Here is a 13,711-nt window from a genome sequence, read left to right on the forward strand (position 1 = left end):
TTGGCAACATTACAACATTGAACAGCGTTTGTTTGCAGCGAGTAAATATGTGACTTGACTCAAAGCAAACACAATACAAGAGCGACGTGCAAAGGAAAACTACTCCACTGGACAGAAAGCAACTATAATAAGCCTCTTTCTCTCTTTCTCTCCCTCTCTCCTCACGCAGAATGAATGTAGCCACTGTGATTGGCTGAGAGCGACACCTGAGCTGGCAGACTGCTGCTGTGTTGTTCTCGTGACTCTAGTACAGACTTGAATGGTAATTTTGTGCAAACACAGAGCAACTGAGCTTTACTGGAGCTGCACACTATGAACCAGAAGCATTTACCCTTTGTACAGATTGCCCCATAACATAAATGTTCCATGGGTTCCTTTTTATATTTCAGTAACACATTCTGTTATTGAGCCCGAATAAATAAAACATTCATTTTGAAGGGATCAACAACAAAAACATCCATGTTAGTGTCATGATACTAAAAGGTTGAATTCGATTTTGATACAAAGGAATAGACTCGGCACACAATACCGACATTGAGAGCATAATTTCAACAAAACACACAATAGACTGTCATATTTAACACAAAATAACAGTATTTTCTTTTAGGCCGGCACATTATTATGACAAAAATATGCAATATTTGGTTTCATATTGCAAATTTTGTATATACCTTTTGATACAATACGTTCTGTGCAATTATGCTTTAGTTTACTAGTCCAACTGTAAACAGAAAACTTAACATTGTCTAAATCAAGACCATAACAAGGTCAAATAAAATATCTTGACTGACTTTTAGAAAAACAGTGCATTGATTGTGATTTCTATATTTTTGTGATATATTTTGCAGTGATAAAGCTCAAGATAACGCTAAAATTATCCAGGAGAGGCCACATTTTGTCCAGTTTGTGATTTTTTTCTGTATCAAAACTATCGATACAAATGAGTTTTGATACTAGCTTTAGTATCGATTAGTGTCTGATTTTTGATACTTTTGACAACCCTAATCCATGCTAGCAAAAACAACCTCAACAGAGACATTAACAACAGTTAACCTGCCATAAAGAAATAAAATAGCTTGCAACTCATTTGTGCAGATATGTAACTTATCACCTGTGCAGTTTCCAGGCAAGATAAAGTCAAGTGTTCTGCCCAAGTAAAGCTTTTAAACGGTCAATGGCAAAGTCGGGTGCAGATAAGGCCTGAGGTTATCTTGACAGAGGGGAAAAAATAAAACGCATGGAATAGTAGGCGTTTGGCAGGATTAAGTCTGTTTATCCACGGAAAATATCAGGTGTTTTGGCAGAAAAAACAAAGAGGTAGATGCAAGTATAAGGAACAAAAAGAAAAAGGCGTTTGAATCTCAGCGTCATGTGGCAGACATTGTTAAGGCTCCAGTCTATTCTCACCATCTCTTTCATCTCTTTTATTGCATGGGGAGAGTGGGAAGCCGTTACCAAGAACAGCACCCACTGGGCCGGGAGACGAGCTGTGGAAAGGATATTGATCAGGTGCAAATACTTCAATTGGTCGATCAATGCAAGAATCATCAACAGGAAAATAAACTAGGAAAGTACAGACAATACAGAGAATTCTGACAGCCTTTTTAATGACTACAAGACGCACTGGCTGGTCCAACGTGGCCACAACCTTCAGAAAAAATGTCTCCAAAATGTTGCTTAAAAACAGGAAGCTGAAATCCATCAATACAAAGAACTATGTATGCTGTGGACTAGGGATGTCAAGACCATTCGGTTAATTATAATTATAATTATAATCATAAGGACTAAACAATAATAATGGTGACAATTTTTAAGTGTTGTCTTTTTTAATTCAATCACAGGAGATCACAGGAGATCAAAGAAGATCACTTAATTACATATATTTAAACAAAAAAATTAGATTAGCAGATTAAACTCTCAATTCAAACTCAAGGTTCAAGATAGCTCACACAAAAATAATAAGATGTCAACCAATTAATCGATTCAACGACTACAGCCCTACAAAGAACACCGAGCTCATTTACCATCACTAAATAATAATCGTATACAATAAAACACAAAATAAAAGTAGTTGGTCATAGGTTATAGGCAAACATTTGAAACTGTTCATAGTATAGCTACCTTTGTGACATCCATTTTCGTTGATAGTTTAAATCATAAGGGAATACATAAACTACTTAAACTACTTATTACGGATATAGTGAATATTATGGCTGCAACAATTATTTCACTAATAAATGAATCCCTTTTTTCACACAATCAATAAAAAAGGAACAAAGGAAGAAGCTTTTTGAACAGAGAACAGCCGGGATATTTGCCATTTGAAGTAGATGTGAGTAGAAGCCGCTGAACGCCTTGGTAAACACTAAAAACTTACAGGAAATGGGCACGGTCTCTTGTTGACATGAAACAAAGTTAACAAGACAAGCAAACCTGCTTCAGTGACGCGAAAACATTTGACTACGATCCCAGGCACAGAATGAACTTGTCTTAATCAAGCCTCCAAAGGGGGCGGATGAGGATGTTCCCTTCCTAATTTCACACGGGATTGAGGATACAAAATTGTCAGAGTGGAGTTTGATAGATCAATTTGGGGGCTGTTCCGGCAGGCTTTTCCTTCAGCAGTAATTCAATCCCTCCCCGTCTCACCGCCTAATCTATGACACACTCGATCTGCTGTTTATTTGAAGTGTCGACGCGGCCCTCTTTATCTCCTGATGTGAGAGCGGCAGAACGCCAGCACTGTCACCAGGAGTCACACATGCCTGCTGCTGTATGTTGACTCATTTCTATGGATATTAAGGCTTTATATTAGCTTACAGAGAACATGGGATTTGAAGACATATTCATTTATATGCGCTAGCGGTAGCCAAGGCAGATGTGAGAACTATTAAAGCAGCAAATGTGGTGATATTCATAAAGAAGAACAAAAGCTAATGAATCTATATATTATCTTGTCATTTTTACATTTATGTTTGCTCAAAATTTAAGGCAGATGTCACTATGAATGTGCTGAAGAAAATAACCCCTTTTTAGGCCATTTCAAAACGTATAAAAACAAGTACTTCATACTTTCCAATTCAGTAGGAGAAAGTAGTGCAGTTGAAAGTACCTGCTCTCAATTGTAGTGCAGTAAAAGAAAAAGTAGCCAAATTAGTAGAAACCTAAAAATGTACTTTACTTTTTCCTCCAACAACACACTCGAGGATGGCATGGCAGGTGGTGTGTCTTGCCCAAGGACACGCCCATTAGAGGTGATGTTGCGTCATGCTTCTATAAACGCCAATGCAAAGTAGTGACTTTTCTGGTGGAGATCCTGCCACCTACTCGTCTCCATGGAAACGTTATTGCTTTGCCTGGAATGTTCCACGGCACGACTTTAAACTCCTCCATAAAGACGACACCACAAGGCCAAGTTACGGGTCAGATCTGAGGAAAGGTGACCCTCTTACAGTGAGAAGGGAAGTATGTGTTAGCAATAAAACCACCTGCAAGTTGATACATGCAAAATATATTTAGGCCAAATTACAGAGTGCACCTTTAAAGATTTTGGTTTAAAACATAATAAAATCCATTTGATGGACTTTTAATAGTTAAATAACACAATGTGCTGCAGCAATATTATTTTAGGTATTAGTTTGATGAATAAACAAAGCAAGGGCGTGCACAGCAGTTTGTTGGATCATTTATTTTTCCCTGTTGAACAAAAGCAGCCATAAAATGCAGACAGACTTCTTTGGTCGAGGAAACAGATAGTAAAGTGCAAGTCAACACCAAGAGTTGGAGCTGCGCCTACATAAACTAAACTGTAATCCATTAAGTCGAGTTTTTCTATTCTGCAGAAAACAAAAGCAATGACTAATCTTAAGTGGCATCTGACTCATTATGAAAAACTTCCTCATTGTAGTAACATCCGAGCCGTACTATATATGTATTATTAGTTAAGTTATTGACAGCCAAGATAGTGTGATTCCAATTGAGTGACATTGATAAGCTGATAAAGGGAAAGGGTCGAGTTTGCAAAAGTGCAGCTACATGAACAATACTTATATCCAAACCAAAATGTATATTACGGTACTCAAAATGCTTACTACTAACAATGACCCATCCATATCGCATACTTTAGCTTTGACTAACCACTTGTGAATACTGCTGCTACTTTCTGCTGTGTCTTACTACCACAACTAGTCACAGATGTAAATAAATATAAAGCTTTAATTCATTTTTATTATACTTTTTTTGTATTGTAGTATTTCATTATACTTTTTTATAGAACATCTTGATTATTGAAATATAGCTCCTGCCACATCTAGAAATATACTACAGATATAAATAAATGCTAAACCAGAGCAGATGAAGACACTAACAGCTGACAATTGCTGCCTGAATGAATGTATTTGAATGACACTTGAACTATGTGCTCTGTAATGTGAATCATACATAGAATAATGAATAGGTTGTGTCAGGCAGCCTACAAACCTGTCTGATTTGTGCATACACACTGCGAAGAAAAGACTTATTGGCTCTGATGCCTCGCAGACACTCTCCGCTGTAGGCTTTTTATCCCCAGGCGGGCACACGGATTGCCTGGAATTACACGGAACGGAACATATTCATTTGGGATATTCACACACACAGGAAATCCTTCAAGACTCTAAAGAATACTTCTATTACTTCAACAACATTGCTGCCAATTTATCTCTGTTAGCCACATGGCCAGCGGAAATTACATTAGTGGTGACGTTATCTATGGAAAAAGTGGAGTGAATGCTAATAAAGTGGTTATAGGATCGGGTGTGGTCTATGACATGAGCAACAACCTATACAACTGCATAAAATACACAATTTCCTTTGATAAATGCTATATCCTGCAAGACATGGCGCATTTAGGCTAGTCAGAAATGAGGGACAGAAAGAAGATTTGAAAATGCCCATGTTTTAAGTATTATCTAACAGAGCTTGAAATGGCTAGTGATATAATTGTTGAGCGTAGCAACACTGTCTGATTGGAAAGGCTGATTTGAAATTAATTTTGCATGGAACAAATACATTCAATAGAAATGTGGTTTTCTATTCTGAATAAAAGCACTAGCTCTCTCTTCCTCTTTTTTCTCTTTCTCTCCTTTTTTTACGGTATAGAGTAAAACACATACTTTGAAGATGTACAACTACAGTAGGTGGCATAAATGCACCTTTTCAATTGCTGCCAACAGCCATTAAAAACAAAACAACAACAGCAATAAAAGTATTCCACGATCTTTGCTTTTTTATCTCATGACTTATATTTCTATGTGGCAATATGTAATACAGCAGGCCAGCAATGTTTTGAAACTGTCATTATTGAATTACTGCATATGTATTTTTGCAAAAGGGAATGTGCCAAATAAATGTAAATAAAAAAGCTTATGCTACGTATGTTTTTTGAGAAGACAAAAGTTCAAATGAACGAGAAATTGGGTCACACAATAATTCATTAATTCATTAATTAATTTTCTACCGCTTGTTCCCATTCGGGGTCGCGGGTGACTGGAGCTTATCCCAGTGACTTTGGGCCTTAAACAAACATTCAATAAGATTAAAAGTTAAACCAAGACTTTTATCCGGCCAAGTCAAACACTTTATTGCCCTTTGTTTACCATGGGGCAATTTCCACCAATTTCCGTCCAATGAGATCCCTCACACAAGGATATATTGTCTGAATATTGATAGAGGGCAGATAGATGTATGATAGACTTCTGAACTCTAAAGACCCTCCTGGGCTCCTCCTGCTCCATCTTCAAATATTGTGCTCAGCTTTTGGTGTGATTTTTTAATAAACTATTCTCAAGTCAAGTGACACCAAAACCCTTAATTTCTTTAATATGTGCAGTCACATTTTCATCAGCAGTATGTTATGTTTGTTCTAAGGTGTGTCTTGCCTTAAGCAGCCTTTGTGCAGACAGAAGCAAAACAAGGCCTTGGCCTGTACACTTATATATGTCATTTGATGTGAACATTGGACATTTCTTATCGCCTTCTTGTAAACAGCATGCTCCGCTGTTAACCTCCAATGCACCCAGGGCGTTGAACCATTTGATTATCTGTGCTGTGACGTGCAGAGGCCCACACCTCCAAACGACAGGCCCCTCATTCCTCTGGACACACCGCCCACTGTGACCACAGTTCACTCACAGTTCCGCCAAAACAAAGACGTTGTGACACTGACCTCATTTAGCTCCTCTATATAAGGCCCCCGAGCAATGCACAGGAGCTAGACTCGACAAGACCAGGCTAGACTAGAAACATTCTGCAAAAGTGCTAGAGGAAAGCAAAGGAAAGCAAACTACTGCCTACTCTCTATTCCCTATAGGTAAGTGGACAGCAGACACGTGCACGTCTCACACTGATAGAAGCTTGGAATAGTTCTATTTGGTTCCAGCTCATTTGGACAGACAGATGATGTGTGTTTATAAGTGCTAGAAGCCTCTTCATGCCATTCATCACGTTCACTTTCACTTCAGAGTCTCCAGTTGCGCGTCTGGCGTCGGTCTGAACCAGGAGGCGGTCCCCGGGAACACGTCATATCATCAGCCGCGCTCTGATTGGCCAGCGCTACTCACCCGACTCAGCTGTGATTGTTTTCTGCAGAGGAAGCGCTCGCCTGTCTCTGCCGTTCACTTGTGACTGTGTGAACCAGCGATCATATAAGGGAAACCGCGCTGACATTTGGAAGCTTGTTGCAAACAGCGAGAGTTTTTGGAGGAGAAAGAACAAAGACAGACATCTGAAGAATAAGGTAAAAACCCATGACCTCTTTCTTACACCAGTAACTCCTGGACAAAGCAGGACAGTAAAGCATGTTCACATGTGAGCTACAACTGAACTGTTCTCATGTCTGGTCCTGCAGTGCCAAATGCCGAGCCTTGAGGACCACTGCTCTTGTACTTCTAAGCACTCATCTGGAGCCAAGTGGTTCGTATATAAAGTCGAAGAAATGATGTCCATCATCACCTCGATGCTGAGCCAAGCCTATGGCTCTCTGCACGACGCGCGCACAGCCAACCTCATCCGCAGGGGTCTGGTCCTGTTCACGGTGGGAGCCATCTTCGCCCTGGTGCTCAACCTCCTGCAGATCCAGAGAAACGTCACCCTGTTCCCCGAGGAGGTCATGACAACTTTGTTCTCGTCTGCCTGGTGGATTCCGCCGAGCTGCGGCACAGGAGCAGGTGAGAGGCTGCTGCAGCCGCACGATGCTTGGGCACTCACTATTGAATAGGGGAACTGAGCTTTGAACCATTATTTAACATGGGTTTTCTTTCAATGCATTGGTCACATTCTTTGTGTCACACGAGCCCCTTGCAGTTTAAATGAGGTCAGTGTACAGGGGAACATGGGCTGTGCATATTAAATGATTGGTATGACGATGCATGATCAGCCATAATCTGTTATGTTTACTTATTATATAACCTACCTTTGTTTGAGCACATGCGGGGCTTTGTAGTTTAGTCTAGCGGCCACATATGGGGAAATTGGAGCTTGTTGCAAATGGTGACGAAGGTCACTCTGATTGGTCAGGATATCCAAGCACGAGGTGCAGTGTGCTCTCATTGGATTGCGTAACAACGGGTGAGCGGAGGGGGGCGGGGGCTCCGGGACTCGGACCAGGAAGTGCCAGGGAAAACAGCCTTAGGCTCCTCCCTTCTTTTTGCCGCGAAGAGGAGAAAAACAGAAGCAGCTTTTCCTCTGAAACCTGAGTCCTGTTACTGGGCTGAAAGGCAACTTTGTTCCTCCCCATGTTCTTGGCTGAATAAGAGAGACACTCGTTTGTCTTAAGTTATCCATGACAGTGTTTCTTATGGCAGGCTTTAAAATGCTCATAAGACAAACTAGCCTAAGTAGCCTATACACAACAAAGTGTGTAAAGAGTGAAAAGGTCTACTGGGGTCTTCTCATTAGGCTATAATACTGATCAACCCACATGGAAACGCATGCTCAGCCAAAGCCTTCTTTCACACCATATTTTCCAGTGCTTGTTTTCTCCAGCCCTGTGCTTATCTTGTCTCCTGTGTGTGACCATGTGCAGCTGTGGTGGGCCTGCTGTACCCCTGTCTGGACCATCACCTGGGAAAACCGCACAAGTTCAAGAGGGAGTGGGCCAGCGTCATGAGATGCATCGCCGTGTTCGTCGGCATCAACCACGCCAGTGTCGTATCCTTTCAGCACGTCTCATGTATAAAACTTAAGCAACACATGCAAAACAGTTTAAAGCTTCATAAAAACATATCCATATTGTTTGTTTGTTTTGGCAGTAGCCTGTACAATCTTGTTATTGGTCTTTTTATTTGCGTTATCCTTTTCCAGACCAAAGTTAAGTCAAATATTTAATTGACTGAATGTAAACATAACTCTGGTGTCATTGCCCTTAACTGCATTACAGAAACTGGATATTGATAACACCATCCAACTTTCCCTCACACTAGCAGCCCTGTCTTTTGGCCTTTGGTGGACATTCGACCGGTCCAGAAGTGGCTTTGGTCTGGGCATCACCACAGCCTTCCTAGCCACTGTTATCTCGCAGCTCCTAGTCTACAACGGAGTCTACCAGTAAGTATGACATTATCAGTCCTTAAGGGGATTCAGTCATGTGTAGAATATACAGTAGCTACCAGAATTATGAATAACTCTATGAAGAAGTTGGAATTTATTTTTGGGATCCCCCGTGTTGGCAGGAACCCAATTAACTTGCCTCCCGACCTGCTTCACTGGCAAATCTTCAAAATCAGCCATCTAACTGGGAAAGAGAGACATGAAATATTGGATTCAAAAGACTCGCTCACAAAGAAATACCACACAGAGAAGGAAGTTGATAGACTTTATTTTCAGTAACACTTCTCAATTTTTGTCACATTGTTATGACGTTTTTTTTTTCAAATATATGCATCAATGTGAATCAACAGTAATTATGCAATGCAACCATCTTTTAAACAACATTTAAAAAAAAAACAAATTTGCGTAAGTAGGTCATCGGTATGAAAATGCAAGAAGGAAGTGTTGTTTTTTTTCCTAACAGACTGTTTTCTTTGCTTGCTGCAGGTACACTTCTCCGGACTTCCTGTATGTCCGGTCCTGGCTCCCGTGTATATTCTTTTCGGGCGGAGTCACTGTGGGGAACATCGGGCGCCAGCTTGCTATGGTAATTCGATTATTTGGCAATCCATATTTCACCGGTAGATTAATTTACTGTGCACCCAAAGTAATACTTCAAAATAGTGAACAAAATGTATTCATTTTATGTTTGCTGAGTAAAACAGTATACAGTATGTGTGTGTGTGTGTGTGTGTGTGTGTGTGTGTGTGTGTGTGTGTGTGTATATATATATATATATATATATATATATATATATATATATATATATATATATATATATATATATATATATATATATATATATATATATATATATATATATTTTTTTTTTTTTTTAATGTGATGGAAGGCTACAAGTTTATTACAGAAGAAAAATAATATTACCCCTATATGGTAAAAGAAATTATTACAACGTTAGAGTTCTAAAAGCTTTTTCAATTGGATACAGTTGTGCAAAGCAGGCTGACATCTTCGTGACATTAATATTGAAGTATACCAGTAACAAATCTGTATAACACGATGATTATTACACCAAAACTAAACAAGGAAGGCAACAACAACCCACTTTTTACTTTTACAAACCTGTCAAGTGTTTTAAAGTTGCCCCGAGTTCGCAGGACAGTAGCTCTCCTTCATAATTATCCCATCAGTGGGCTTTGATGGCTTCATTAGGCCTGTGCCCACAAGGCTCACCTCATTCTGTCTGTAAACTGGAGTGTGTCAGCGGCGCCTCCGTTTGACTCAGTGAGAGCGTGAAAGCAGATTAAGAGCTGTTGTTTCTCACAGTTGTGCCGGGACACAGGGCCAGTCGGGACTGACCACATGAACCATTAGCTGTTTGTGTTTGTGACGAGGCCTGGAATTCTGGCTCAAGCCTGGACTTGAGTCTTTGTTCCCATTTCCCCCTATTTTGTTGTGGGGGAGTTCATTTCGTTCTTTCTCAGGCTTGAAGTTATAGTAAAACAATCTAGTGCATTGTAGCTCCATATGTGAAAGTTAATTACTGTTATTTCGAAAGATTTGTTTGTTGAACAGAGGTGTCCTACACAATTATTGGGTAACTGGAGACTGCTGTTATCTCTCGAGCGTTTGACTGACATGTTTTTAATGATACTTTTGTGTCTCCCTTCAGGGCGGTGTTGAGAAACTTCACAATGAGTGAAAACTGAACGGCAGAAAAGCAAAATAGCCAAAAACAAGGGTGCAAGAATGCAGCTTGAAATGGAGAAAGTTTTGAGATGGACAAGAGAAGTGACTTCTTACTTTCCCATCATCATTTGCTCTCATAACAAGGTGCTGGTCAAACAAGGCCTTCACAAAGTGCCATGTCCTCTGCTCAGACCTGTGGCCACATCGCCCTCTGTAGCTTTCCTCCAGAAGACCACCTTCCCTTGACTTTAGTTCAGGAAAGGACACTGATCTTTCAGAGAGTATGTGAGGTGTGCTGTGGTTTTATATTATTTCTTATTGTTTACAAAAAGGGAATATCTGGAGGAAGTTTCTTTCCTTCATGAAAAAGTATACAGCTTAGTTTTATAAGATCAGATGAGTATTCTTTTTGATTGACCAAGACAGGATTGTAAGATGTAAATTAGTTTTAACAAAATGTTTTTTCTGTTGAACGAGATTGCCAAAGTACTGGACAATTTTCTTTATGAAAAGGTTTTGAGTTTTTCCCTGATAGAAGTGGGGTAACATGTTTCAGTATGAAGAAAGTTTTTCTTTTCTTTTCCCGGTGTTCAAATGAACACATGACTCCTGTCTCATATGTACCATGTGACGACTTCCCGCTTGCAACTGGAACCTGGTGATAAGAGTTTGGGAATCGTGACTGACCCAAAAGGACAGGACATTTGTTACGTGAGACGAGAAGTATTGCAATCTGTGATTGCTTCTGTATTATAGAAAGTAGTGCTTTTGTCACTATAACATTTTTGTTTTCATTGTACAACATAAAGCTATCACATTTATGAATAATGGCTTATAATCAAACCGGTATTGTCAGACTAGACCAATAGTATCCTAGTAGTCAGGGGTCTGGAGGACAAAGTGCAATCAGTAAACATGAGCCAATGTGTACTTTATTTATTTTCTGACGACGACTTAAATTAATGCCGTGTGGTAAACATGATTGATTTGGGAGACTTTTAGATGTGATGCCTTTAGAGGCAAAGGAAGTGTGCGGAAAACTAGTTCAATAAAGTTGTCAAATATTGTAGCATTACTGAAGGAAACCGGATTTATTTTGAATGTTCTGGCAGATTTTCAAACATTCAGGTGTGTTAAATACGAGGGGAAGCTTTATTATTGAGGTGGTGAAGCACCTTTTCTTTCAGTTATTGAGTTTTGTGTGTGATATTTGAACTGCATATCATTTTTGCTAAAAAATAAAAAGTAACAAAACAGCTCATTCATGAATAAAAAATTTGTGTGTGCGTGTATGCTCATTATGCAGTGTGCCTCATACTGTAAAGCAGTCCTTGTGTTGCACAGTGGGGCCAGTATTTTGGGTTGGCGATGGTGGCGTGTGTTCTGTCTGCTCTCAGGGCCATATTGAATAGATGAGCTCTCTCTTTTGTCTGGCCTCTGTCAGTCTGTGCAGCCATTATAATCACCCTGGCTGCATCTTTTCCTCTGTGCTGCTGTCTTTTAGGCCCCGCCCCATAAACCCCTCAGTCTTGCCCCCGTGCCTGTGTGTATGTGTTACTGGGACCATGAGATACCAGCCCCCTCCTGCTACTGTCTGCCCCCCTCCCCAAAACATGCTTTTCTGGAGGGCAGACTTCTATTTATACCTAGTGGGGGACTGACAGTTAACCTTTCGCATTTGGGAGAATTTCTGGGAGCGGGGCCAATGTCTGTGGGCTGTTCTAAATAGCCTCTCATAATATCCCCAGTTTGTTAATGCATTAGCGGTTTAGCAATATGTCCGTGTACTGTAGGAATCTTTATTTTTAGCTGCGAGAGCCAAATCTGTCCTAAATCTCATCCTGGTCAGAGTTGGGGCATCTCTCCAGCGCCACACGCCAATGCTACATCACCCTCCTCTTTCCAGCTCCTCCTCTTTGAACCGGAATAATTGGCCGGGCTTCAATATCCTTTCATTTTCATTCACAGCAAACCAAAAGACTCCATTACAGCACCTTCTATTTGCCAAAAACTACCCCCCCCCCCCCCTCTCCTCATCCACCCACCCTCCCCTCTTTCTGTCTTCCATGTCCTTCCTCTGAGGCAAGAAGTGATGGGCCTATCTGATCTATTGATTTGTGCCATCTATGCTAGACTGGTTTATTTTCAGCACCTTAAGCCACTGACTTTGAACGTGACTTTTAAATGTCGGCTCATTGACCTCAAATTTACTGCATCTCATCTGCCAGTAGAAATATCTTGAGAGAATGACCTTTCTTTTCAAAACAATCGATAAGTGAGCTGTATTCCCAACCATACTTTAAGTCTTAATAATATCTCATTAATTTGACAATGGAGAGTTGGTAAAGACTAGCACCCAACAGTAGGAATCTGGCAGCACGAAGCTGTCAGTTCACTGGCATACTCAGCAGTTATAACTCAAGCATCTTATCCTTCAACTACTTTCTTAGTATTTCCTAAAGGGTGTCCAAACTTTTTTCACAGAGTGCCGCGTTTTGGAGCATAGACATTGAGGTCGCACAAAACAGAGGTTTGTCTGGGCCAGAACCTTTGTCAATGCTTTTAACTTTAACATTTTAGTCTGCCTCACACACAAAAAATGTTGTTATTCAGCTCATGATGTAAGCGCTTTAACAATATAAAAATGCTGTATACGTTACTTATGGTAATTTGGGTTAATTCACTTACAAGATAAAAAAAAAAATACACAATAAGATGCTTGACGACCAACAGAAAATGGTTTTGGTTCTACATTTGGACCCCTTGTAATGCATTTGTTTAGAATCTACCCTAAGTTCAGCCTAGTTCAACATTCAGTGCATGACTCCATATGTAAAAGGTGAGTAAGCAGGGACACACAATACATGCAGGGACACACAATACATGCAGGGACACACAATACATGCAGGGACACACAATACATGCAGGGACACAAAATACAAGCAGTGACACACATTACTAAAGGGTAAACAAAAAAAAAGCTGAGCGAGATGACAAAGCCTTCTCCCTAGTCGTGATGGCTTTTGTTGCCAGCAGATGACAGTATTTATCCTCTCTGTCTGTCAGGACATTATTTCCACGACACCTATGGCCCCCTAGCGATAGGACAAGGAACAAATCATTCTGTAGGATTTACTATAAAACCTTCATTCATTCCAAAATTAGATGACACAAATCCCTCAAGAAGGGGCAAAATGTAAGGTTCGGTCAATTTAAAATACATATCTCCAAGCAAAAGTATTAATAATCAATCAGAACAATGGAGAAAATCCAATGATCTTTTTTTTTTCTTTTTTCGAGATTAAAAAAAAACCTGAAAACAAAAAGCAGATTATTTATTTAAAACGCTGGTGGTAATTTTATTCTTGGAATATTTGTCCGAGTGCAGTGTGCAGCAGAGTCCCATGCATGATAGAAAAGGTCAATGAAATGGATT

General features: G+C 40.0%; 1 protein-coding gene across 1 annotated transcript; it reads left to right on the top strand.

Moving 5' to 3' along the window:
* Positions 1-6,544: 6,544 nt before the first annotated feature.
* On the top strand, positions 6,545-11,408 carry insig1 (insulin induced gene 1). The gene is made up of 6 exons (XM_072450947.1): positions 6,545-6,775; positions 6,887-7,205; positions 8,063-8,187; positions 8,417-8,583; positions 9,073-9,172; positions 10,259-11,408. The coding sequence occupies exons 2-6, from the start codon at positions 6,893-6,895 to the stop codon at positions 10,286-10,288; spliced, it is 735 nt and encodes a 244-aa protein (XP_072307048.1). The 5' UTR covers positions 6,545-6,775; positions 6,887-6,892; the 3' UTR covers positions 10,289-11,408.
* The last annotated feature ends 2,303 nt before the right edge of the window (positions 11,409-13,711 follow it).

This window comes from Eucyclogobius newberryi, unplaced genomic scaffold, assembly GCF_026437365.1.
Source record: "Eucyclogobius newberryi isolate DKJ021-1_F unplaced genomic scaffold, fEucNew1.0.hap1 SCAF_18, whole genome shotgun sequence".
Classification (NCBI taxonomy): domain Eukaryota; kingdom Metazoa; phylum Chordata; class Actinopteri; order Gobiiformes; family Gobiidae; genus Eucyclogobius; species Eucyclogobius newberryi.

Coding starts and splice junctions, on each gene's coding strand:
- insig1 (XM_072450947.1), top strand. CDS start 6,893: ATGCCGAGCCTTGAGGACCACTGCTCTTGTACTTCTAAGCACTCATCT. Junction 8,584..9,072: donor GTCTACAACGGAGTCTACCA/GTAAGTATGACA, acceptor TGCTTGCTGCAG/GTACACTTCTCCGGACTTCC. Junction 9,173..10,258: donor TCGGGCGCCAGCTTGCTATG/GTAATTCGATTA, acceptor GTCTCCCTTCAG/GGCGGTGTTGAGAAACTTCA.